Source organism: Arvicanthis niloticus, chromosome 4 (assembly GCF_011762505.2).
Source record: "Arvicanthis niloticus isolate mArvNil1 chromosome 4, mArvNil1.pat.X, whole genome shotgun sequence".
NCBI classification, from domain to species: Eukaryota; Metazoa; Chordata; class Mammalia; order Rodentia; family Muridae; genus Arvicanthis; species Arvicanthis niloticus.
Window position 1 is genome coordinate 75143575 of NC_047661.1, and position 22449 is coordinate 75166023.

Below are 22449 nucleotides of genomic sequence, written 5' to 3' on the forward strand. Positions count from 1 at the left end.
ACACACTAGTCTTCCTGCTCAGCCACGTCCAGCCAGAGGACAGCCTAAGTCCCAAGGCAGTGAGCTTTGTGCCATTCTAATATAACAAAGGATTTGCTACAGTAGAAAAACTAGATTTTTAGGGGAACTTGGTATCCATGGAGCCTAGCTATGTTCAGAAAATAGTAGTCACTGAGTAAAACTGTCTGCAGGGTTTTACTAATGGCCAGACTTAGCCTGTTTGGAGAAACAAGGATGGGACAGGGCTGCCTCCAGTGGGGGCCTCGGAACTCGAGGGGTCAGGGAAGAGAGCCCTGGAGAAGGCTGTCCCCTTCACAGCAGCTTTAGCAAGTTATTTACTTTGAAAGAAACACGGGGAGAGGGAAGTGGTGGGGGAGGGAGGAGGCCTGGTGAGACATCTCTGAGGAATGTGTCTCTGGCAGGACATCTGGTCCTGCCTTGGCCCCTCCCTCATCCTGCAGTCACAGAGTCAGGCCAAGCTCCTGTGATTCTGCTGAGCAAGGGGAGGGGGCAAAGTCACCACCACGTGCACTGAAGGGAAGCAGTAAGCAAGCATCTAACAGGGAACTGGGTTAAAGAGAAGACAGGCCAGAGCAAGAGAACCTGAAAAGCACCCCCGTGCCCCACAAGCACACACAAGCCCGCTTGGCCCTGGATTGAAAAGTCCTGCTGGATTCCTAGAGACTACAGAAAGAGCCTACCCAAAAGCCTACCATAGGATCCCTACTGGGATCCAAGCACCCATTACGGCTCCTAAACTGGGAAAAGTAGCGGCCCCTAGTGGCCAACGAGCCATCTGCAGTTCTTGGGTGGGACGGGATGCTCCAGGTCTGAAGCTCACTCCACAGCCCGTGAGGACCACACCTTCCTCCCATCCCTAAATGCAGCTCCCTTCCCACACCACATTCTGGCCTCACAGGGCTCAGATGGTGGGGTCCCCATGAAGATCACAATATTTGTCACAATCAACTTTAATAAAAAATAAATTACTTCTGGGGTGGGCATCATTTTCAGTGTGAAGTGGGGGTGGGGCTAGGGTGTCTCATGCTGACCCTTTTTCACCCTTGACACAACTGGTCCCTGCTCTGGAGGTGTGGTCTTTCCCGGGTAAGGTAGCAGTGGCTGACCCCTGCCCCTGCTAGTTAGGGAGGTAGGAATACAGAGACTAGATAAGGCAGGGTTAGGATCAACAGGGTGACTTAGAAAGATGTGAGGCCTGATGTGGAGATAAGGGCTGGGGCACACACTGTGTAGCTCAGAGGAGTGTGGAAATGTAATCTTGCTTTCTCCTCAGCCCCAAAAAGTATGAGGGAAACAAGCACTGCCCACTTCCTGTTCTTTCTCAGGCTGCTTTTGAGAAAGTGATGAACGTACACAGGGGGGCAAACACCCAGGTAGGTCAGGGACTCTTGGGTTATCACACTGTAGGTCTTTCACCCTGGATCCCTCTGGCAAGGCTGAGACCAGGCGAGAAGCCAGAGGATACAGAGCCGGCTAGTCAGTGGGTGGCATAAGAAAAACTACGAAGAGAGGGTCTCTTGGACCCATTTCAAGCAGGATCCAGCTGAGACTGCTCCAGAACATGGGCACATGACCGGCAGCAAGTAGCTGTGTAGTAGGGGTAGACGCAGAGCCGGGCCTGTACCACCAGGGGGCAATGTGGAGAACTGTCCTTGCATTGGTCATCTGAGGACAGAGGTCAATGGCACAAGACAGGACTGACATCATCCCTCTGGAAGTGTGGAGCCCATTCCCACCAGCTCTTCTCACATCTGCCCATATTCCAGCTAAATCTCCACTGGGCTAAATCTCTTTACCTGGTCGCTGGTTGCAGGGTTGGCTGTTACAGGGCCGCTTCCTGGAAGGTCGCAGGTGAGGAGGACATCGGGAACTGAGAGTGTGGTTGCTACTCAGGCACTGGACTTCCCTCGTCTGCATGCCTCCCTGGCAGGACTGAGAACACTGGGGAGAGCATAGCCATCAGATCAGATGTCTAAAGTTCTCAGGGCTGCTCCCCAAGCCACCCCCTTCCTCTCTGAGGGACTGTGGTAGAATATTATCCAGGAACATTATAAAATCCCAAATGGAGAAGGTCCCCGATTCCTCCAAGTCTACAGGAAGTGGGACGACACAGAAGCTCAGCTGGGTTATCCTGGGCTCTGAGGGGCTTGGCTGAGTGCAGGCCTCTTTGCTAGAGGCCCAAGGAGAGCAAGGCAAGAGAGTCAGGCACTCACCGGGCTCCAGAGAGTAGAGAACCATCGGTCCTCACAGGCCTGCCCCTGACAGGGTTGCAGGGCAGGGGGCCTGGGTAGGTGGGAACAGTTGCTGGGAGAAGTCACATTGAACTCAGCCCCCAGTTTGGACACACAGATAATGTCTCTGTGCTGTGTGCCAGACCCACACTCTGAGGAACACTGTAAGGGAAGGGAAAAGAGATCACACTCTTCAGTTAATGTGGGGACGCGCCAGGACTGGTTTCCGTCCTGTCCCTCATCTCAAGGCCCTCAGCTGACCTCACTCCAGGGTCCCGTGTACCAACGCCATGTCCTCTCACAGGGCCCTAAACTGCAGGCACGCATATCCGGAGGGCGGCTTCTGAGAGGGCAGCCCTGCTCAGTGCTTCCTGCTTCCGGGTCCCCCTGAAGGGTCTCCCCACTCCTCAGGCAGACCACAGTGCGTCTCTGGATCCCTGTCCCACACTCGGCTGAGCACTGTTGGGAGGGAGAGTGGCCTGTTGAGTGGGAGGCTGCTGGTGACTGGACCTGAGGTGGGGAGGCCCCACATCCCAGGAGTTCAGTGATGCCCCCAGGGTACCGGCCTATAAGAAGAGACAGACAGCTGGGTGCCAGTCTGTTCTAGAACTTGGTATAAAACTGAGACACTTAAATTTCTGACCCTCTTGTTTCTACCTCTTGGGTGCTGGGGTTATAAGTGTGTGTTGTATACCTGGTTTATGTGGTACTGGGGATCAAAAATGGGGCTTCACACATGCTAGGCACATACACCGCCAACAGAGCTACACCATACCTTATTTATTTATATAAAACCTATCGTTTCTGTATGTACAATTCTTTTTAAGACAGGGTCTCTTTACGTAGCTCTAGTCATCTTGGAACTGGCTGTGTGGATCAGGCTGACCTCAGACTCAGAGAGATCCTCATGTTTCTGCCTCCCTAGCAGTGGTATTAAAGGTGTATGCCTGCGAGTCCAGTGTGTGTGAGTGCAGGTGCCCAAGGATTGGCTCTGTCCTTCCACCATGGGATACAGGGACCTCACTCAAACTGTCAGGCCTACCACACAAGGAGTTTCACCTACTGAGCCATCTGGCCAGTCTCCTACGTTTTACTTTGTTGTTTTGTTTGTCTCCGTGTATGCCATGGATGCCCACAGAGGCCAGAAGAGGGTTCCAGATCTCCTGACACTGGAGTTACCAGTGATTGTAAGCCACTTGATATGGGTACTGAGAACTGAACTCAGGTCCTCTGGGAAAGCAGGAAATGCCCATAACCACTGGGCATTTTTTCTTTTTTGTCTGGTTGGTTGGTTGGATTTTTGTTGGTCATGTTTTTTTTGTTGTTTTGTTTTGTTTTGTTTGTTTTTTTGTTTTTTTGTTTTTTTTTTTTTTTTGAAACAGGGTCTCTTTTTGTAGCCCTGGCTAGCCTAGAACTCAAACTCACAGAGATTCTCCTGCCTTAGCTGGGATTAAAAGTACTACCATGCCCAGTTTGTATTTGTTTTTTGTTTTTTGTTTTTTTTTTGTTTGTTTGTTTGTTTTTTAAGACAGATTGAGGGGGGTGGTAGTGCACACCTTTAGCCCTAGCATTTGGGAGGCAGAGGGAGGTATATCTCTGTGAGTTTGATACTAGCCTGGTCTACAGAACTAGCTAGTTCTAGGACAGCCAAGTTACACAAAGAAATCCTGTCTCAAAAAATAAATGAATGAATAAATAAATAAATAAATAAATAAATATAAAACGGAACAAAAAGGTTCTATTGCAGCTCATATGATCTGTAACTCACTAAGTAGCCCAGGCTGGCCCAGCCTCCCAAGTACTAAAATGATGGCTGGGAATGTAAGTTTCTTTCCACTTATCTCTGAGTTCCTAGGCTAAGACAAAGTTTATCAAGGCTGTGTTGGACAGGCTGTGACAGGGTAGCCCAAGGTGCAGTCACAAGGGAAGGCAGATTTGCCAGAAGTATAGGACCTACCTTGGAACTCCAGTCACTGTAGAACCAGGCTGTGGTACAGGGGCCCATGTCACAGGCCTCTCTGCTGGGCGGTGGAGGGGGCCCTGAAGCACACTCCTGCTTGCTCACTTCATAGCCATTACTTCCAACACACCGAACTTGCCGGCTCCTCTGACCACGCCCGCAGCGCACAGAGCACTGAGGGATGAAAGACCGGAGGCTGGGTGTCAGTTGTCCCCCAGCCTTGCTTCTACAGAACCAGGGCTTTACAGACTGAGGGAGCTGAGCATGGGGCTCCAGCTGCCGATCCTGGTACATCTATCTCATATTAGGGATCCATATAGGTCTTGTTTGTAAAGTTTCTGATGACAAGAAAAAAAGGTGGACATTCTTGGGCGCCTACTTCTCAAGTGTCCTCACCTGGCTCCAGGGGGAGCTAATCTCCCAGTGGCCACAGAGGTGCAGCTGACAAGGCTGGGTGATGTTGGGCCGGGGGAGATGTCCACAGCGTTCTGGGGGTACTGAGGAGCCACCACCTCCAAATTCCTGTCTGCAGAGCAGCTGGCGATGCTGCGTGCCAGTGCCACAGGATCGGCTGCAGGATGTCCACTCCCCAGCCTCCCAGCTGTGGGTGAGGGTGAGGGAAAGATGGGTGGAGACACACATAGGAGAGGAGTCATATTTCACACTTGGAATCTCCATTTCTAGCTGGGAAGGAGGCTGCCAGGGTTTCCTTACAGTCTATGGGGCATGAACCTCTCTAGTCTGACCTCTCCCTGCAACCAGGTGCCATAGGAACCTGAGGGCAGGGAGCAAGTCCAGAGCCAATGTGTTTTAAGTATCTTAACCCTCCCTGGGCTGTACTCACTATGGGGGACATGGGGGTCCATGACAGGGTTCAGGAGAAGCTGGAGGCCTGGCCCCCACAGCACAGCTCTGTTCATCCAGCTCCTCTCCTGACTCACGGGAAATGCAGAGGAAAATGGGGCGCCAAACACCTGGAGGGAATAAGAGGGCAGCCAGGGGAGGCAGGAAGGCTCAGAGCCCTGTTCCAATGAAGTTCCAGACACAAGGTCCAATGCAGACCCATAGTTCAGCATATAGTTCAGATATATAGAGAACAGGGGTTTGGGCTGGGGTGTGAAATCTCACCTTTGCCACAGGATGCTGAACACTCAGAGTGCCCCACTTGCTTCCAGTATCCAGCCAAAGACCCCATGGCTGTCCTGACGTGAGTTGGAGGAGGCACTTGGGGAATCCGAACCTGACGCTGGAGGGTGCCTGGTGCCCGAACTGGGCGGGGGGCTGAGGGGAGTAGGGGCTCCCCTCTCAGCATCTCTGCAGGGAAGTCCATGGGCCAGATTAGATGCCTCCCTGCTACCTGGGAGCCCTGTCCCTGCCTCACCCTCCTCTTCTGGGTCTGGGGAATCCTAGTTTTACCAGGCTGAAGCTGAAGGGCTGGAGGCTTTGTGGAAGGACTCTCTAGGACCGCAGGAGGAGAAGAGATGACATACTGATAAAAGACACCTGGGTTGTCCTCCTGAAAGATCATCTGAGGAGGGAAGATCACAAATGGTTTGGGGTAACAAAAGGGGCATACACTAGCCTCCTCCCCTATTTGATCCACACTGCTCTGCCCTAAGGGCCCTCCTTCCCTCCCTAAAGGTCTAGCGCCTGCCCCAGCTCCGTCCCAGGCTCACATAGACATCCACAGGCTGGGTGGTAGGGCCCTCTGCTGACAGACTCTCCCCCTTGCCTTCCTCCCGAGGAGGCCGGTTATACTGGAAAACAGTTCCGATGGCCTGATAGGACCCTGGACGGTCCACAGCCCAGTTGCCATTGATAATGGAGCGGCCCCCGGGCCCTCGAAGTGCTGAAAGACAGAAATCTGAGCTGAGTGATAGTGATACTATCTTCTGAAGCTTCCGTGCCCAGAAATAAGGACCTGGGCCATCCGCCTTCCTCAGCCTCCACCAGGCTTAGGAGAAGACCACCAGCCTCTTCCTGTGGCTTTTTGCTAAGCTGAAGAAGGTAAGAAGGCAGATCAAAGAAAAAGAATGGATTGGGGCTTAGGATTGAGGTCCAGTTTCTCACCGAGGTAATTGGAACTGGGTCTGAACTGGGAAATGTGAAGACGGGAGGCTCCCGCGGGGATCCACAGGATCTTCTGATAGCCCAAGGGGCCCCCTCGGTCAGTGAGATTCCCCGAAACGAGACGACAGGTAGAACCATCGCCCCCACAGACTCCACAGCCATCCGGACGCCTGCCAGAGCCAAGGATTCCATCACAGCCGGGGCTCTGGGGAGAGTGAGGTGAGGCAGGGGCCGCAAAGGCCAGGCATACCTCAACCTGGCCCTACTCCACTCTGGACCCTCAGCTCACCCCCTGCCCTGCTCTTGTGCTTCAGGTCAGAGCTCCTCCATTCCCAGCCATGTTTGGAGGAGCTTTAGCCAAGTCTGGTGGGATCTTGCCTACAACCCACCCTTACTAGGCAGCAGAAACTCTCCCCTTGGCCACATCAGTTTGGTGTTTTCACTCTTGTAACAATTAAAGGAGTGTGTGTGTGTGTGTGTGTGTGTGTGTGTGTGTGTGTGTAAGTGATGGTGCACATGTACAAACCAACACCCTGCCCTCCCTCCCCAACACCCTGCCCTCCCTCACCAGGCAGCGTCCAGCCACACAAATGTCTAGGGATCCAGGCTGACACAGGGTTCCATCCTGCACCTTTTCAGTGTGTCGGACATAGAATCGGAAGCCACGGGGGCGGCAGTTAAGTTCACAGCGCTGGGAGCCTTGAACTAAGGGATGAGATACAGTATAGTTAGCTGGGGTCCCTCCAGGGAGAAGCCCGCCTGAGTCCTGACAGCCATTCTACGTTTTCTTACATGTGGGGCATCCTGAAGTCACTGTGGAAGGGGGGAGGGGCAGCTTCCCATGCTTAGGGTTTTATGTCTATGTTTTTGTTATGCTTTGTGGTCTCGAGTTTATGAATTTGTCTGATTCTCCTATTTCACTCTTCTAAAAAAGGGGACGTTTTGATAGCCTAGTCCTAGCTTCCTGGAAGTCAGTATTCTGATACCGGCCTTCAGATAAAGATGTAGAAGTCTCAATTCCTCCTGTACCATGCCTGCCTGGATGCTGCCATGTTCTCACCTTGAGGATAATGGACTGAACCTCAGAACCTCAGAACCTGTAAGCCAGCCCCAATTAAATGTTGTCCTTATAAGGAAAAAAAAAAAAAAAAAAAAAAAGGAAAGTTTTTTCACCTGGCCATCAAGAAAGATTTTTGCTGTTTTGTTTTAGGTGTGGATAGGCTTGGGGGGCTCAGGTGGGAGAAAAAGTTCATCTTGCAGGAGTGGGTTCTCTCCTGTGATGGGTTCTGGAGACAAAACTCGTGTTATCAGGCTTGAGGCTACTCCTTTACCCACTGAGCAATCCTACCATTCCTCAAAAGGGTTTCTGACACCTATGATCATGAGTTCATAGCTCAGGAAGTTTTGTCTTGGCGTGGAGTTGACATAGCCACAAGTCTGAGTGGACAGTAGCTTGGGAGCAATGGGAGATATTGTCCGGCTGGACCCAGTGGACAGGTCACATCCACACTCCTGCCAGGTCACAGCAGAAAGAGCGTCTCTAGGCAGCTCCTTCTCCCAGCCTGCCTCCTGTCCTGATCACCCATCACTTCCCTCAAACCCCTCCTTTCTCTAGGTCTGGGCTAAGTCTGTGGTATGACCAAAAAAGTAGGACACCAGGAGGGAGAGAGGGGCTACCCAAACCCCAGTTGGCCCTGCCTGGGAATGAGAAACTGCACCTTCCATGAAGGGCTCCCACTGGTACAGCTGGCCCATGAATTCCTGGGAGTCAAAGGCGGCGCACTGCAGGGTCCTAGGGTCTGGCTGCCCAGGGGGGCAAGGCTGAGAAGGCAGAGACACAGGTGTCAGCAGAGCTGTAGAGGGGTCTGGGGTGTGGGCCACAGCCAGACTAGGTGTTGGGGACTGGCTGGTCAGCTCCACAGAAGAACATCGAGGCCCCTGCCCTGAAGTCAGAATCACCACCCTCAGGTCCAAGTCTGGCAAGAGGAGGATTCAGGCCAGGGAACAGTGAAAGCCTGGGCCGCAAAACCTGGAGAACAGCTCACCTCTTGGCTGCAGGCTCTCATCTGTTCACTTTCTCCAGAACAGTTTGGAATGGGACTACTGGGAGCAAAGAGGCTCCAGAGTGGGCTGGAGTCTCTTGTCAGAGGCAGCCAGCCATCTGGGGACCTGTGAGGACTCCCTGGAGGTCTCCAGTGCCTCCTGCTCTGCTGGCTCCGGGTGACAGGAAAGAAAGGATGTGGATGTCGCTCTGCTCCCTGGGGACTGCTCCAACTTCCCTGGGAAGTTGGCATTCGTGGCCCAGGGGATCCCTGGAAAGACCTACTATCTCCAAAGGAGGAGGTGGGTGCAGGAATCCCTGTGTGAGAAGGAGCAGAACTGGTTCTGGGGGGCACTTCTGTCTGAGCAATTCCTGACCTTGGAGTTTCAGCTGAGGGAGAATGGGGTTGGGTACGCAGCTCAGGGGGCTGCATGTGGGGGCTCTGCTTTTCAGAGGCCAGTTCTGTGCTTGGAGGTTGGGATGGAAGTGTTTCTTCCCCTGTAGAAGAGTTCTTGGGTCGTCCAGGTTTGTGAGGATGTCTGCGGCTCCGGTGCAGAGGCAAGGCAAAAGGCACTCTCCCATAACCGAACATCCCTGGCTTGATAGGGTCTCGAACTCGGAACCTGGGAGGATATGTAGACTTAGTCATCTCTTAGCCTGTCTCCCCAGACTGCTTCCTGAAAGATGGGCCTGCAGCACTGAAGCCTCTTTTCATTCTCCACCCACCCCACCCGCATTCTGCTCTGCTCTCAGAGCCCTCACCTCTGGACCCCTTGAGGCTCCTGGGTTTCCTCTCTCCCCACTTGAGAAGCAGGACCTCGAAGAGGACCACCCCTTCCCCGAGGCTGTGGCCTATACAGGGACTGGGGAGCCCGTGGAGTCTGGGGTCTGGAGCCCTGGCCCCGGGGCCGGTGGGCTTCTGGATGTCTTGGGGGTCGGGGAGGGAGGGGCAGGACTGGGTGTAGTTCACAAGATCGGCTTCTGCGCTGCACCCCCACCCCACAGGGCTGGGAGCAGGAGGCCCATCGGCCCCAAGGTCCCCAGAGGCCCTCAGGGACCTGGCCCTCCTCTGATGGCGGCTGAGGAGAAGGTCCAAACAACTACAGAGGGAAAAGGTCAGAATTAGTGTCTCAAGGTTCAAGAGTCATTAGTTGTCCAAGGTCACATTTACAGGTAGGGCCAAACACCAGCTTTTTTTGTTATTTGACTAAAAGAGAGGGAGTCAGCAGGGAGACTGGGTGGGCCAAACCTGATACAAGGGGCTTAAGTCTCCCAGTGGGAATGTGAAGCCACCCTAAGGGGAAGCCAGAGAACAGTGGAGGGACCCTGGGCAGGATAGCAGTGGCTCACTTGTCCCGGGCTCACCTCCTGATCCTGGCAGAGCTGAAGGAGAGGCAGGAACAGCATTACACACAGCCAGAGCCTGCACACCGAGGGGGTGGGGGACATCAGAGAAAGCCAGAGGTGTTACGACATTGCCTGCCCCCACCCAGGCTCTCCACATCCTGGTCGCCAGCTTCTCAGGAAGCAGAAGTCCCTTGTCACTTGCCAGACCCCTTCCAACAATCCTTTCCTGCGTTCTCTCATTCTCTCCCTCTCTCTTTCTGTGTGTGTGTGTGTGTGTGTGTGTGTGTTTTGAGACAGTGTTTGTCTGTGTGGAACTCACTCTGTAGACAAGGTTGACCTCACTCACACTCACAGGCATCCACCTGCCTCTGCTTGGATTACAGGTGTGCCCCACTACCCCAGCCCCTTCCCTGCCCTATTAGAGCTGTTCGCCCCTGCTACCCCTCTCTTACCTGCCCAGCCAAGTCTCCATTGCTCTTCCTGTGACTGCCCCTGGGCTGGGGACCAGAGGACAGGGTAGCTACTCTGGCATCTGGACACAGAGGGTGCTCTGAGGGGGGAGGAGCATGGTGTTACCCCTCCAGATATCTGGGGCACTGAACGACTGGCTCAGCACAACACTGACAGCCTGGAGGGCCAGGGGAGGAATGGTCCACCCCTTTAGGACCTAAGGGTTGGAGCAAGAAGGAACATTGTCTTTGTCATCTGCTGAGGAGAGGGTGGGGGTCTGACCTCAGCCTCTCAGTTCACTTTAGTCTCCTCCCTATGGCCCAAGATGGACTTAGCTCCTCTGGAAGCCTGAGGAGGGGCTGTGCGTAGGCAGCTTGGGCCCAGAGGTTCTTTCTCTTACAGCTCCAGGACCTAGAGGAGGCAGGCTATGCCAGGCACCCATAAGGGGCCAGCCAGAGGCCTCTGAGCACTAGGGGTGGGGGCACAAGCCTTAATCCCACACTTGGGATGGGGGAGCAGGCCAGCCTGGGTGACATGGGACCCCTCTCTCAAAACAAAACAAAACAAAACAAAAAAACAAACAACCTCCTCCCCCTAACAAAACCCAAGAACACTGTTACTTGTTTCTTACCCACCTCTACCCTTTACTTCCCCTTTAACTACGCTCCTCAGAGGAACAGTCTCATACAGGCTGCCCCAGCCTTTTTTTTCCCCCCAAGGGATAAACTAAGTGGGCTGATGGCTTCATCTCTTGAGAAAAGGCAGTGACTTATCCTCCCCGTGGGTGCCAGCATCCACAAGGCCTTGGCTCAGGGTGACTTAGCTCATGTACAATTAGTTTTCTGCTTTTTACTTTTTTCTTACACTGCTCAGCCAAAATGGCTGGGGCACCTACGAAGGAGAGATGCAACCATAGCAGCCCATCCTGCTCAGGGTCTCCTTCGGCTATCCCTGGAAAGCCCACCCTTAAGTCTAGTCCTAAACACTGGGTAGCAAGGGTCTTCCATACCTGTCCTCAAAGCTTGTCTCTCCCTATCCCCATCCTCCAGCCCCTTCCTTCTCTTTGAGGCCCTGCCTACCCACACCCCTCATCCCATCTTAGTTCTGCTTTCCAGGAAAAACAGTTTCTGCTGGATCTGAATGGCACCATGAGAAGAATCCAAGGATTGCTGGCCAAAGTAGGCCAGCTCAGGGCACGCAAGGGACAGAGAGGAGGCAACACTCGGTCCTGCTCCCCCACCCAGACCCAGGGACTTGGAGGAGGAGATCAGATGGGCCCAGCTGAGTTCTTGGGGCTGGGGAGGAGGTAAAAGCCACCCCTCTCCTTCTTCCCCTGTTTGGGCCAGCCACTGGATCCACGACTTCCCTGATGGAAGAGCTGCTATGTTCAATCCACTCACCAGCCCTCTGCCTGCCCCTCAAGGCTGGAAGGAAGGGAAAAGGGTGATGGACACAACCTGTCTCTTCTTTGATGCTGGTCCCCTCTCCACCTCCCTCTGTTCCTCTCTGCTTCCCTGGGTCTGTCCCTGATGCCTCTTCGTGGTCTACCCAGTACACATAATCCTGTCCTGAGCTGGTTTTGGCATCTCTCTGGAGAAGTGAGGGGTGGGGGGTGACGAGAGCTCCTGGGGCCAGGGCCAGGCCTGGCTCTCTCTCTGGAAAAGTCCACCCCACCCTCCCCTGCATAGGGGGGGCAGGAGCCGACACCCCCTCCCTGTACAAATGCATGCTTGTTGTCCTTTTTTCATGCCCAGGATGAAGAAGACGGAGGTTGGAAGTGGGCACCCTAAAGTCAGGGTGGACCCTAGTTGAGCACAAACCTATGCTGCTCCTGGTCACACCCCCTTCTGGGCCAGTGACACCAAGGAAAGTGACCTGCAGGGAGCTAACCCCTTCACTCCAGGCTCACCTCAGGCAAATGAGCCAGGGCCAGTGACACCAAGGAAAGTGACCTGCAGGGAGCTAACCCCTTCACTCCAGGCTCACCTCAGGCAAATGAGCCAAAGCAGGGTTGGGGGGAGGGAAGAAGGGGTTAGTAAGTGCTGGGCTAGCAGAGGAGAGATGCTGTCCTGTCAGAACGCCCGGGTTTTCACGGGATCTCCCCCAAACCATCCCAACAGGTGTCTTTTCTCTCAGTCTCTCACAACAGGCTGAGCTGTGCAAAGAACACTCACCCGCATCCCTCCCGGACACCCTATCCCTGCGTTCCCAGAGTGCAGGCGTCGGGGCGCATCTTCCCGAAGCCCCTCAGGGAAGAGCAGGCTGTGCCGACGTGCAGGGAGGTCCCGGGTATGTTTTCCAACTTCACTATGTGACTTAATAGGAATCTTGGCTCAAGCCCTCGCCCGGGTGATGGGACCCGGAGTCCCAAGGACCAGACCCCCTCCCCAGGAATTCGCCTCAGGGTTCGCTGTTCGGAGACAGCCTGAGCCCTGGCGGGGGTCGGGGAGGTTCTACCTTCTCTGTGCCCGCTCTCTCCAGCTGCCTCCGGTGGCGGCCACCGCGGCCCGGAGCCCCGGGACAGCGCCGCCCGCAACAGGCTCCGCCCCACGCCACCCGTGCCCCGCCCGCCACGCGCCGGCCTCAACCACCCATCCCGGTCACCCGGGACCAGTAAAGATCATGCAGCCACACTGCGGGCACGGTTCCCGCGCCCAGCCGGGGGCTCGGTACCCCACTGACTCTGGCCGGGCGGCCTTTGGGTGGAGCCTGTCCTCGAAGAACCTGGGCTAGCCATGAATCGGGAGCAAGGGGATTTGCAAACTGGACCCATGTGGCCATGCGCAAGCTCAGATCCGCCCAAGCCAAGGCCCTCTCCTCCATGCAGCCAATGCCATCGCCTCCGCTTTTCCCATACTGGGCAGTGAACCATGTGGCTCTGATGGCCAGGGACGTCTGTGAGCCTCGGTTTCTTCATCCATAAAATTTTACACCCTGGAGCTTAGCGAAAGGAATGCACACTGAATTATGAGTCAGACAAATTTGGATTTGAATTTCAGCTTGAGCACTTGCCAGCTCTGTGGTCTTTCATGAGCACTTCAACTTCAGTGTGGCAGTGTCTCTGTAGAATGGGAGAATCTGATGTGTGTGTTAAGCTTCTTAATGCTTCTCCATCTCCATGTGAGAGGTGACTCAGGAGGGGTGGAGAAGGGATGAAATGGCTGTCGGGTTTTATGCTTTTTATTTATATCCCAGTCTTTTTGTGGACTGTTTGTTTGTTTGTCTTTGAGACAGGGTCTCTGTAGCCCTGTCTGGCTTGAACTGTCTAGACCAGGCTGGCCTTCAACTCACTGAGATCCACCTGCCATTGCTAACTGCAGTGTTGGTTTGGCCTGCCTGTGCCATGCCCGTCCAACCTCATAACTCCTTTGCAGAACAAAAACGTATAGGTTGTTCATGCTAGACTGGTCTATAGGGTGAATCCCAGCCAAGGCTGGGCGTGTGTGTGTGTGTGTGTGTGTGTGTGTGAAGGGGAGAATGCATGGTAGTGCATGTTTATAATCTTAGCACTTGGGAGGCTGAAGCAGGAGAGGACCACTGCAGGTTCTAGACCAGCCTGGGAAACCCAGCAAGTTCTAGGGCAAGCTGGGCTACAGAGTGAGAGCACCTCAGTTTCAACAATAATGAAATACCCAAGCCAGGTTAGAGAAATGGCTCAGCCATTGAAGGCCAGGCTCACCACCAATGTCAAAACTCAAATACAGAAGTTCTAGCAATACTGTCTTGCAACTCATAAAACAACAGAGGCCCCTGGTGCCTCAGACTAACGTTTCTTAGATCTATTTTGGACTTCGTGCTGGTGGTACAGAACCTAGTTTAAGTTGTTAAGGCTCCAAGTCTAGTTTGAACAGATCCCGCCAGTGAGAAATGACCACTTGGGAGTTAACATGTGTTAGCTGTGGAAGCAGGGTCTATCTCAAGACTCAGAGAACTGTATATAAAACAGTCCTCTGCTGGGGGTGTGATTCTGTGCTGAAGCAGAGCTTTGCATGCACGATGCTCTGGGTTCCGTTCCCAGCAGTTCCTGGCACTGAACAGGGCAAAAAGATATTGTTTGTTCTTTAGACAAGGCCCTGCCCCTCTTGAGCAGGTTGGTGGGAAACTTGCTATGTAGCCCAAGCTGACCCCAAGTTTGAACTTCTCTTGTTTCAGCCTGAGTCTGGGATTACAGTATTGGGATAATACAGAATTTTAACTTTATTTGAAATTTAACATGCATTTTTTTGGTTTCTCGGCAAATCTTCCCATTCTCTTAGGACAAGCGCCTCCACTGGGGTCTCTCCTTAATCCTCCTCAGTTGCTGGGTCTGTGTTCCTGAACAGCCTGGGAAAGCAATGGGTTAATGCCCCTCTCTGGAGGTGTGGCTTCTCTAAGGACCGCTGTGGACACACAGTCCCAACCTAGTGGTGTATTTATAGAGCTGTTTTCTCAGGGGAAGCCCCTTTGCTCAGGCTGGGGCACAAGGGCAGATGATCAAAGGCAGTCTGCCTCGTGGGGGAGGGGAGAGGTTTTTAAGCCAGGCAGCTTTCAGCTCTGACCCTGGCTATCAGGCTGACCCTGGCTATCAGCAGCCCCTTACCTATGAGGACACCAGCTGCAGAAGAGGCAGGCTCTACCACCTGAAGGTGGGAAGGCAGGGGAGGGGGAGGATGGGAGGAGGGAAGGGCTGCCTTTGACATTTGTAACTGCTGAGAGCCGAAGGTCACACATCCTCCTTTCCATTAAGAAATGGCTGTGTGCCGGGCAGTGGGCAGTGGTGGCCCACACCTTTAATCCCAGCACTTGGGAGGCAGAGGCAGGTGGACTTCTGAATTCCAGGCCAGCCTGGTATACAGAGTGAGCTCCAGGACAGCCAGAGCTACACAGAGAAACCCTGTCTCAAAAAACAAAACCAAAAAAAAAAAAAAAAAAAAAAAAAAAAAAGAAAGAAAGAAAGAAAAAGAAAAAAAAAAGTAGATGTCCATTCAAAAGCATCTCTAGGGAAGTAGCAAATTGAAGACAAAGGGTGCTGACTGACCTGTGGTGTGGTGCTGCATACTTGTAATCCCAGCACTTGGAAACTGGAGGCAGGGAGACCGGAATATACCATAAAGCCAACCAGCCAAGGCTGTTTTATTCCATAAGGCCCAAACAGACAACAAAACCATACCAATTAGACTCTGTTCAAAACAGAATGCCCCTAGCTTTCAGAAGTGCCATGCAGGCTGCTGGGGCAGACAACATCAGTGGTCCTACCCAGTGGGTAGGGTAGGGACCCACTGTGGGTACCTTCATGCTACAATACCAACCTGCCAGGCAAGCTCTGCCTACAGATGCAATAGCAGGGTAAATATCAGCTCTCTGGTGGGAACTGAAGCCGGGTACTATGATGGAAAGCCCATGCCTTGCCAGGAGGCCAATAGGCCCTGGGGCGAAGCCTGCCCTTGTTATTTTGCTGAATAATCATGTTCAGATTGCCCTCTGCAGTTTTATGTTGATACCCATGAACTTGGGCTGGTCTCAGCCTCGGTCAGAGAGCCTTGTTTTTGCAGTGGGTAATTGTCAGTGCAGAGATACACCCTCAGTTGCAGTTGACAGCCCAGACTGAAAGGGTCCTGCAAAGAAGTTGAGGCCTGGCATGATGAAGAGAGCCTATAAAAGGCTATTGGTGACGCCTAGTTGCATCGGAAGACCCCAGCGTATTGTAAATGCCAATACCATGGGATGATCACCAAGAACAGCAAGAGTGGAGTAGATTCAACCAGAACCTAGAATGTTACAGAGGACTGAGTTGGAGAAACAACCTAAGCCCATTAGAGGAACCCAGAAGATCATGTGTGGATCCCAGACACTGGAACAAGAAGCTTTAACGTTGAAGTTGTCTTGGATACCTCAAGATGTTAGAGATGTCAGAGCCGTGGGATACCTGCTGGGGAAAGCTGCTAACAGGGAGTGGAACCAGCCCAGGAGAATGAAGTCTGTTGCTGCTGAATGCCAGACCTGCCAACAACAGTCAACAAGGAGGGAAGGAGCTGTAGATCTGAAGAGTGCATTGACATTTTCCATGGAGATGTGGAGTTTGGAGTTTGCCCAGCTGGTTTTTGGTCTTACTTTGGTCCAGTATTTCCTTGCTGTGATATTCTGGAATGGTAATGTATATCCTGTGATGGTGGAGGTATGGTTCTGCTTTTGATGGATCTCAGAAGAGACTGAACTTTGAACTTTTAACGTCATTGAGACTGTTATAGACTATGAGGACTTTGGAAGTTGGGCTGAATGTATTTTGTATTATGCTATGGCTAGGTATGGCCCCTATAGACTCATATGTATGAACAAGCTTATGGGAGCCAGGGAGTGGAATGAGGTGGTTTGAATATGCTTGGCTCAGGGAGTGGCACTTTTAGGAGGTGTGGTCTTATTGAGGTAGGTGTGGCCTTGGTGGAGGAAGTGTGTCGCTGTAGGGGTGGGCTTTGAAGCCCTCCTCCTATCCAGTCTTCCCCTGTTTGCCTTTGGAACTCTCAGCTCCTCCAATGCTATGCCTGGCTGGGTACTGCCACACTTCCTACCTTGATGATAATGGACTGAACCTCTGAACTTGAAAGCCAGTCCCAGTTAAATATTGTCCTTTATAATAGTTGCCTTGGTCATGGTATCGATTCACAGCAATGGAAACCCTAACTAAGAAAGAAGTTAGTCCTAGGAGTTGGGACCTTGTGAGTGCTTGGCCCTACGTGGGACATCTATATTAGTTCATTCCCCCAACCAAGACTCAGGAAGAATGTAAGAGGTGGGTGGGAGGGACAGAGAGGGATGCTGGGAAGTACAGTGACTGTCACAGTCATGAAGTCACAGCATGGCTTCTTATACAAGATCAAGCCATCCAAAATTCTGCTATAGATGGTACACACACACACACACACACACACACACACACACACATTTAATTCCAGAACCCTGGAGGCAGAAGCAGGAAGATCTCTGAGTTAAAGGCTAGCCTGACCTACAGATGGAGTTCCAAGTCAGTCAGGGCTATACCAAAAAATCCTGTCTTGAAGAAAAATTAGAAAGAAAGAAAGAGGGCTGGAGAGATGGCTCAGTGGTTAAGAGAACTGACTGCTCTTCCAGAGGTCCTGAGTTCAATTCCCAGCAATCACATGGTGGCTCACAACCATCTCTAATGGGATCTGATGCCCTCTTCTGGTGTGTCTGAAGAGAGTCACAGTGCACTCATACATAAAATAAATCTTAAAAAAAAAAAAAAAAGAAAGAAAGAAAGAAAAGAAATGCAACATCCTTTTCTGGATTCTGTGAGGACTTGTACTCACATGTGAACAAACCCACACATATACTCACAATTAAACAGAAAATACAAAAACAGACAAACCCAAGGGCCATTCAGTGGTGGCACACGACTTTAGTCCCAGCACTCAGGAAGCAGATGCAGTTGGATCTCTAAGTTTGAGGCCAGCCTGGTCTACCCAGTGAGTTCTAGGACAGCAAACCAAACAGTGAAACCCTGTCTCAAAAGAAAAGGAAACACTTTAATCCCAGCACTTGGGAGGCAGAGGCAGGCAGATTTCTGAGTTCGAGGCCAGCCTGGTCTACAGAGTGAGTTCCAGGACAGCCAGGGCTACACAGAGAAATCCTGTCTCGAAAAACCAAAACCAAACCAAACCAAACCAACCAAACAACAACAACAAAATGCCCAGAGCATACTGGTTTCTAATAATGAATTTCAGGGAAGGCCTAGCAGTTGAGAGTACTGTTTACTCTTGCTGAGGACCCAGGCTCAGACTCACCTGGTGGGTTATGACGGCCTGTAACTCCAGTTCTAGGAGATCCAACACCCTCTTCTCTAGAACATGAGCACCAGGCACACATATGGTGAACTTACATACATACAGGCAAACACCCATACATAAAAGAATTTAAAATATCTTAATAATAACAACAACACAGTGGCCAAGCTGAGTGACAGGGCTTAGCTCATGCCCATCAAAACCCTGGGTTTGACCTCCAGCACCAAATCAATAATAATTTAGCAACAGACATGTATTTGCTCTGCCTGGGACCGTTGTGTTGTGTGGGTTTTGAACATATCATGTCACTCTGTCTTGTAGCTCTGTGCGGCAATGACTGTTACTCTATTTATAGATATGCAAACAGAAACAGTGTGATGGCCTGCCCGTGCCTGTAACTCTGACAAACTCCATCCCTTGAGTTCCAGTTTGGAAACACACTGAAACACTTGAGAAGGGAACCAGTTTGCCACCCATCCCCAGACTTCTCCTCCTTGCCTTTCTTTTTCTTATTCAATAGTTACTTGTCTTTATGTGTGTGGATGTTTTGTCTGCATGTGTGACTAGGCTCTGTGTGCATCCCTGGCATCTGTGGAAGCCAGAGAAGGGTGACAGATCCCTTGGGAAGGAAGTTACAGAGACCCGCCGCGTGGCTGCTGGGAATCAAACCTGGGTGCTCTGCAAGAGCCTTACCTGATGAGCAGTCCCCTCAGCCCTGCTCTGCGGTTTTCCAGGCAGGCCGTTATCTGTGTGTATATGTCTGTCCTAGGCCTCAAATTTGCTGTGTAGACAGGAATGAGCTGAAACCCCAAATGTCCTTGCCTCTACCTCACCAGTGACAGGTGTGGGGCACCCGTCAGCACTGTTGTCTATATCGCTTGTGTACAAGCAAATCTTTTGAGAAGTTCCAATAATTTTACTCAGTCAGTTCTTTCTTGCATAGAGTATCTGTAATCCTAGCACTGGCTGGGGCAGGAGGATTGAGGGTCCAAACCTGCCCAAGTAACATAATGGGTTTAAGTCTGGTTGGGTGTTGCATTAAACACCATAGCAAAGTGAATTATCTTATAAAATGTTATCCTTTCTCAAGGAAGTGCTGGTGCCAATTCCAGTATATACAGTTAGAACCCCGGAAGGCAGACACTGTCTGCCTCCGGTGTGTGGCCATGACAGCCATTTCCTGAAAGTCTGTCCTTTTGTCTTTCTGCCTCTCAGAGTCATGGTTGGTTCATCTCTGTTCTTCCACAGGCAATGTTCCATTGACAACAGTGACATGCCTGGCTGGTTACTAGCCCTGATTTCCTGATCCTGTCATGCTGTCACACTCATCAGTGATGCCCTTCTGACCTTTAAGTTTTGGCTTGACTCAGCTCACTCCCCGCACTGTTCCAGACTGTTCTGAAACCGCCACCTCCTGTTCTCTTCCCAGGTGCCTGGAAGGTAGACCCCCTACTATGTGTACTCTAAGTCAGCCTACTTTACCTGGCACGCAGTAGGCATTTATTGTGTGGTATGGGTTGAGCCCATAAGCAAGAAGTGATAAGTGCTTCCTAAACAACTCTGGCCACATTCCAGCACTTTCTGGCTGTTGTCTCATGCCATCATGGGTGAGGTGGTTCTTGAGCATTGAGACAATGAAGAAACAAGGACATGATGTATTGGATAGGATTAGGACTGAGGTGTAGATTGAGGTGTAGATGGGCACCCTGGACTCTCAGCTGTACTGTGAAGTCCAAACTTAGTCAAAGCTCCGAAGGCAGAGTCCTTCCTGATTTTATCTCTATATTTTCATCTACTAGTGTCTTCCAGCCAGGCCCAGTCGTCCCCATGCTGAGTGTGTTTGCTTACTGACAGGGTTCTCAGAACAGGAAATACATACTTAGGGGATTGGATGGACTGACCACACATGACCTTGACAGGCATTGGGATTACACAATCATCAGTACTATGGCAATTATGTTAAGTGCGTTTGAATGCTTATAAATCTCCCTACATTTTTTGCTTGGGAAACAAGGTCACTAACTAGAGTTTCTGGATTAGGCTTCTAGAATGTTCTCAGCTGATTGGGAAGGTTTCCCAGATGTTTTTGATGTTGTCTTAACATAACCATTTTACAGAATTTTAAAAATTTATTGTGTGTATGAGTGCTTTGACTGCATGGGAATATACCTGGTGCCCATGGGGTTCAGAATAAGAATCCCCTGGAACTGGAGCTGGCCACCACATGTAGGTGTTGGGAACTGAGCCCAGGTTCTCTGCAAGAGGAACAATGTTCTCAACTTCTGGACCATCTCTTCTGCCCCATTTTACATATTTGATCAAATGGTATAGCTATGATGAGATAGGGGACTAAGTAGCTAGGACTCCCTCCTTCCGACACAAGCCATCATGCATTCCTATCTCTAGGGTCTTAGTGAACAAAGTAGCCATACATGTTATGGTTGTCTGGCTGGGAAGCCCACTGTAGTACCTAAGACTGTTGTTGGGTACCACTCAATGTTGTTGAGTGGCCACCGGGCCTGGAGACGCAGGGACAGTGCATGAGAGGGAGCTTTGCCTTCTGTGAGGCCTGTGATCTTCAGTACTTTAGGCTTCAGCTTTCTCCTCTGTGAAGTCTGGACTGTTAACAGAAGCCAGTGTATCTATTCATAGGTTGTCATAAAAACTGAAAGAGAAGGCATGTGTGTGAAAGCTGTAGTCACCTACAAAAATAGCACAGTGTTATTGTTAATGATGCTATAAGAAAAAGACTATTTTTAGCTAATGTGCCAACTTGAAGTTGCCTGTCTTGATACCTGTGGTGCTTGGCTGTGGGTGCCTTTACTGCTGACAGCATATCCATATACATTCAGGCTGGGTGACCATGGTGATCAGTAATACCCAAGCTTCTATACAAGGGATTCTAGGATTATATGTGGCCATTTGGATGAAACCTGACCTCTCTATTTTTGTTGTTGTTTTCTGAGACAGGGCATCATTATAGTGCCCAGCCTGGCCTTAAACCCCTCCTACCTCTGCCTTCTGAGTGCCAGGATTAGGGGCATCAAGCTAGGACCTCAACCAACTGGATACCAGGGCTTCTAAACTTAGCAGGTTTCCTGGGCTGGAATCTGAGGCTGCCCTGGGCTGAGGAGTTTGAATGGCTTTTGAGGACAGATGCTCTAAGAGAGAGACGAGATCATGGGAGGGGGCGGGGAGGGGGGCACCGCCTAGAGATGGGGAATCAGGCTGTGGCCTCAAAGTGTGTTGAGAATACAGAGGAACCTATTGTTTCATTCTTCAGTCTGGAACTGCAGTTAACTGCAGCCACAGCTGAACTGTGACCAATTCCCAGATCAATGGCAGATGCTGGAATAAGGGCGGGAAAGTTTGTCTGGGGTAAGTAAGGTCATGTAAACTCACCGTCCTCCTCAAAGTGTCTCTTAAGAGAATAGGATGCTTTGTGTGATAACCAGATCTGTCAACTCACCTGAGAAATTAAACCAAGATGTTCAGTGCACAGAGATCTGCTCTGGAGGTAACAAGGGCTTTGTCAGTCATTGGAGGGGGTGCCTCCTTAAAAATTAGGGAGAAAAGTAAGGAGATGGGGAGGGGGTGAAAGATCAAGCAGAACAAATTATTTCCATCCCTGGAGCCTCTAACAAGGCGTCTTTTCTTCCTGTGCTGTGGTGGGTCCGACCTTGTCACAGGTCAGCCTTCTCATGGGAATCTTCCCCGTATGAGTCTTGTTCTGATGCTGAGGCATTTCCGTGTGTTCCAGAGAGAGCCAGCTCAGTGTCCAATTAATCTTGACAAATTGCCCTGAAGACTTAAGACCAGCAGACACAGAAGGGCAGGAAGAAGGCGCAAACTCTGCTGTGGTCAGGGGTGGGCTGGGCAGCCACAGGAGAGGCAAGAATTTCACACATACCAAGGGCCTTAAGTCAGAAGTAGGAGAGTCCCAGCCTGCTGAGAGGGAAACAAGCTGAGGCAGGAGGTAACTTGTTTGGCCTCTCACCACCGGCCCTTAACCATGCCAGTGGACAAAGAATAGACCAAAAAGGGACCATGTCTGCTCCAGGGCTGGGCAGGTCTTATTTGCTTACTTAGCCTCCAGCTCCGCCATAGCTCAGCACCAAGCTTTTCCTTCGGGACTCTGTCCCCTTTTTAGTTTTACCATCCCAAACAGACCAAGCACCCCCCAGTCATGGCCCTGACACCTCCTTAGAGCTGTCTGTGGGAACATACCACAGTCACTAAAGAAGAGTGTCACCTCCTTGGCACCAACCACTCACCCCAAATTCCAGAGGCCACTAGTCCACCCCAGGGCATCTCTCAATATGTACCCGACAATTCTCCTTGGAGAATGCCTTACCCACACCCAGCAGACGGGCGCCAGGCTCTAACTTTCTTGCTGGGAAGTTTGCTGGTCACCAGATCCAGCTTTACATCCACACAAACCCATCTTTCTAACAAATCCACTCTGATTTGTTTCCCCATGACAGCTGACTTGCCAGTCCAGGAGTTCATTGCCCCATTGTCCTGGACAGATGTTTGTTTCATTTTGATTTT

At 51.5% G+C, this 22449-nt stretch overlaps 1 protein-coding gene across 4 annotated transcripts; it reads right to left on the reverse strand.

The window, feature by feature from the left end:
- Positions 1 to 955: 955 nt before the first annotated feature.
- On the reverse strand, positions 956 to 12713 carry Adamtsl4 (ADAMTS like 4). Of its 4 annotated transcripts, none has more exons than XM_076932927.1 (19): positions 12578 to 12667; positions 12295 to 12435; positions 10123 to 10220; positions 9689 to 9746; positions 9086 to 9423; positions 8328 to 8946; positions 8001 to 8103; positions 6851 to 6987; positions 6283 to 6487; positions 5889 to 6061; positions 5629 to 5740; positions 5341 to 5526; positions 5057 to 5186; positions 4609 to 4813; positions 4210 to 4386; positions 2514 to 2711; positions 2235 to 2414; positions 1818 to 1962; positions 956 to 1686 (listed from the first exon to the last, which is right to left on the reverse strand). In XM_076932927.1, the coding sequence occupies exons 3-19, from the start codon at positions 10140 to 10142 to the stop codon at positions 1550 to 1552; spliced, it is 3123 nt and encodes a 1040-aa protein (XP_076789042.1). In that variant the 5' UTR covers positions 10143 to 10220; positions 12295 to 12435; positions 12578 to 12667; the 3' UTR covers positions 956 to 1549. The 4 variants fall into 4 exon arrangements, with proteins under 4 accessions (XP_076789042.1, XP_076789041.1, XP_034356189.1 ...); XM_076932926.1 differs by having other exon boundaries at positions 10123 to 10337; XM_034500298.2 differs by lacking the exon at positions 12295 to 12435 and having other exon boundaries at positions 10123 to 10337; positions 12578 to 12713.
- Positions 12714 to 22449: the final 9736 nt, after the last annotated feature.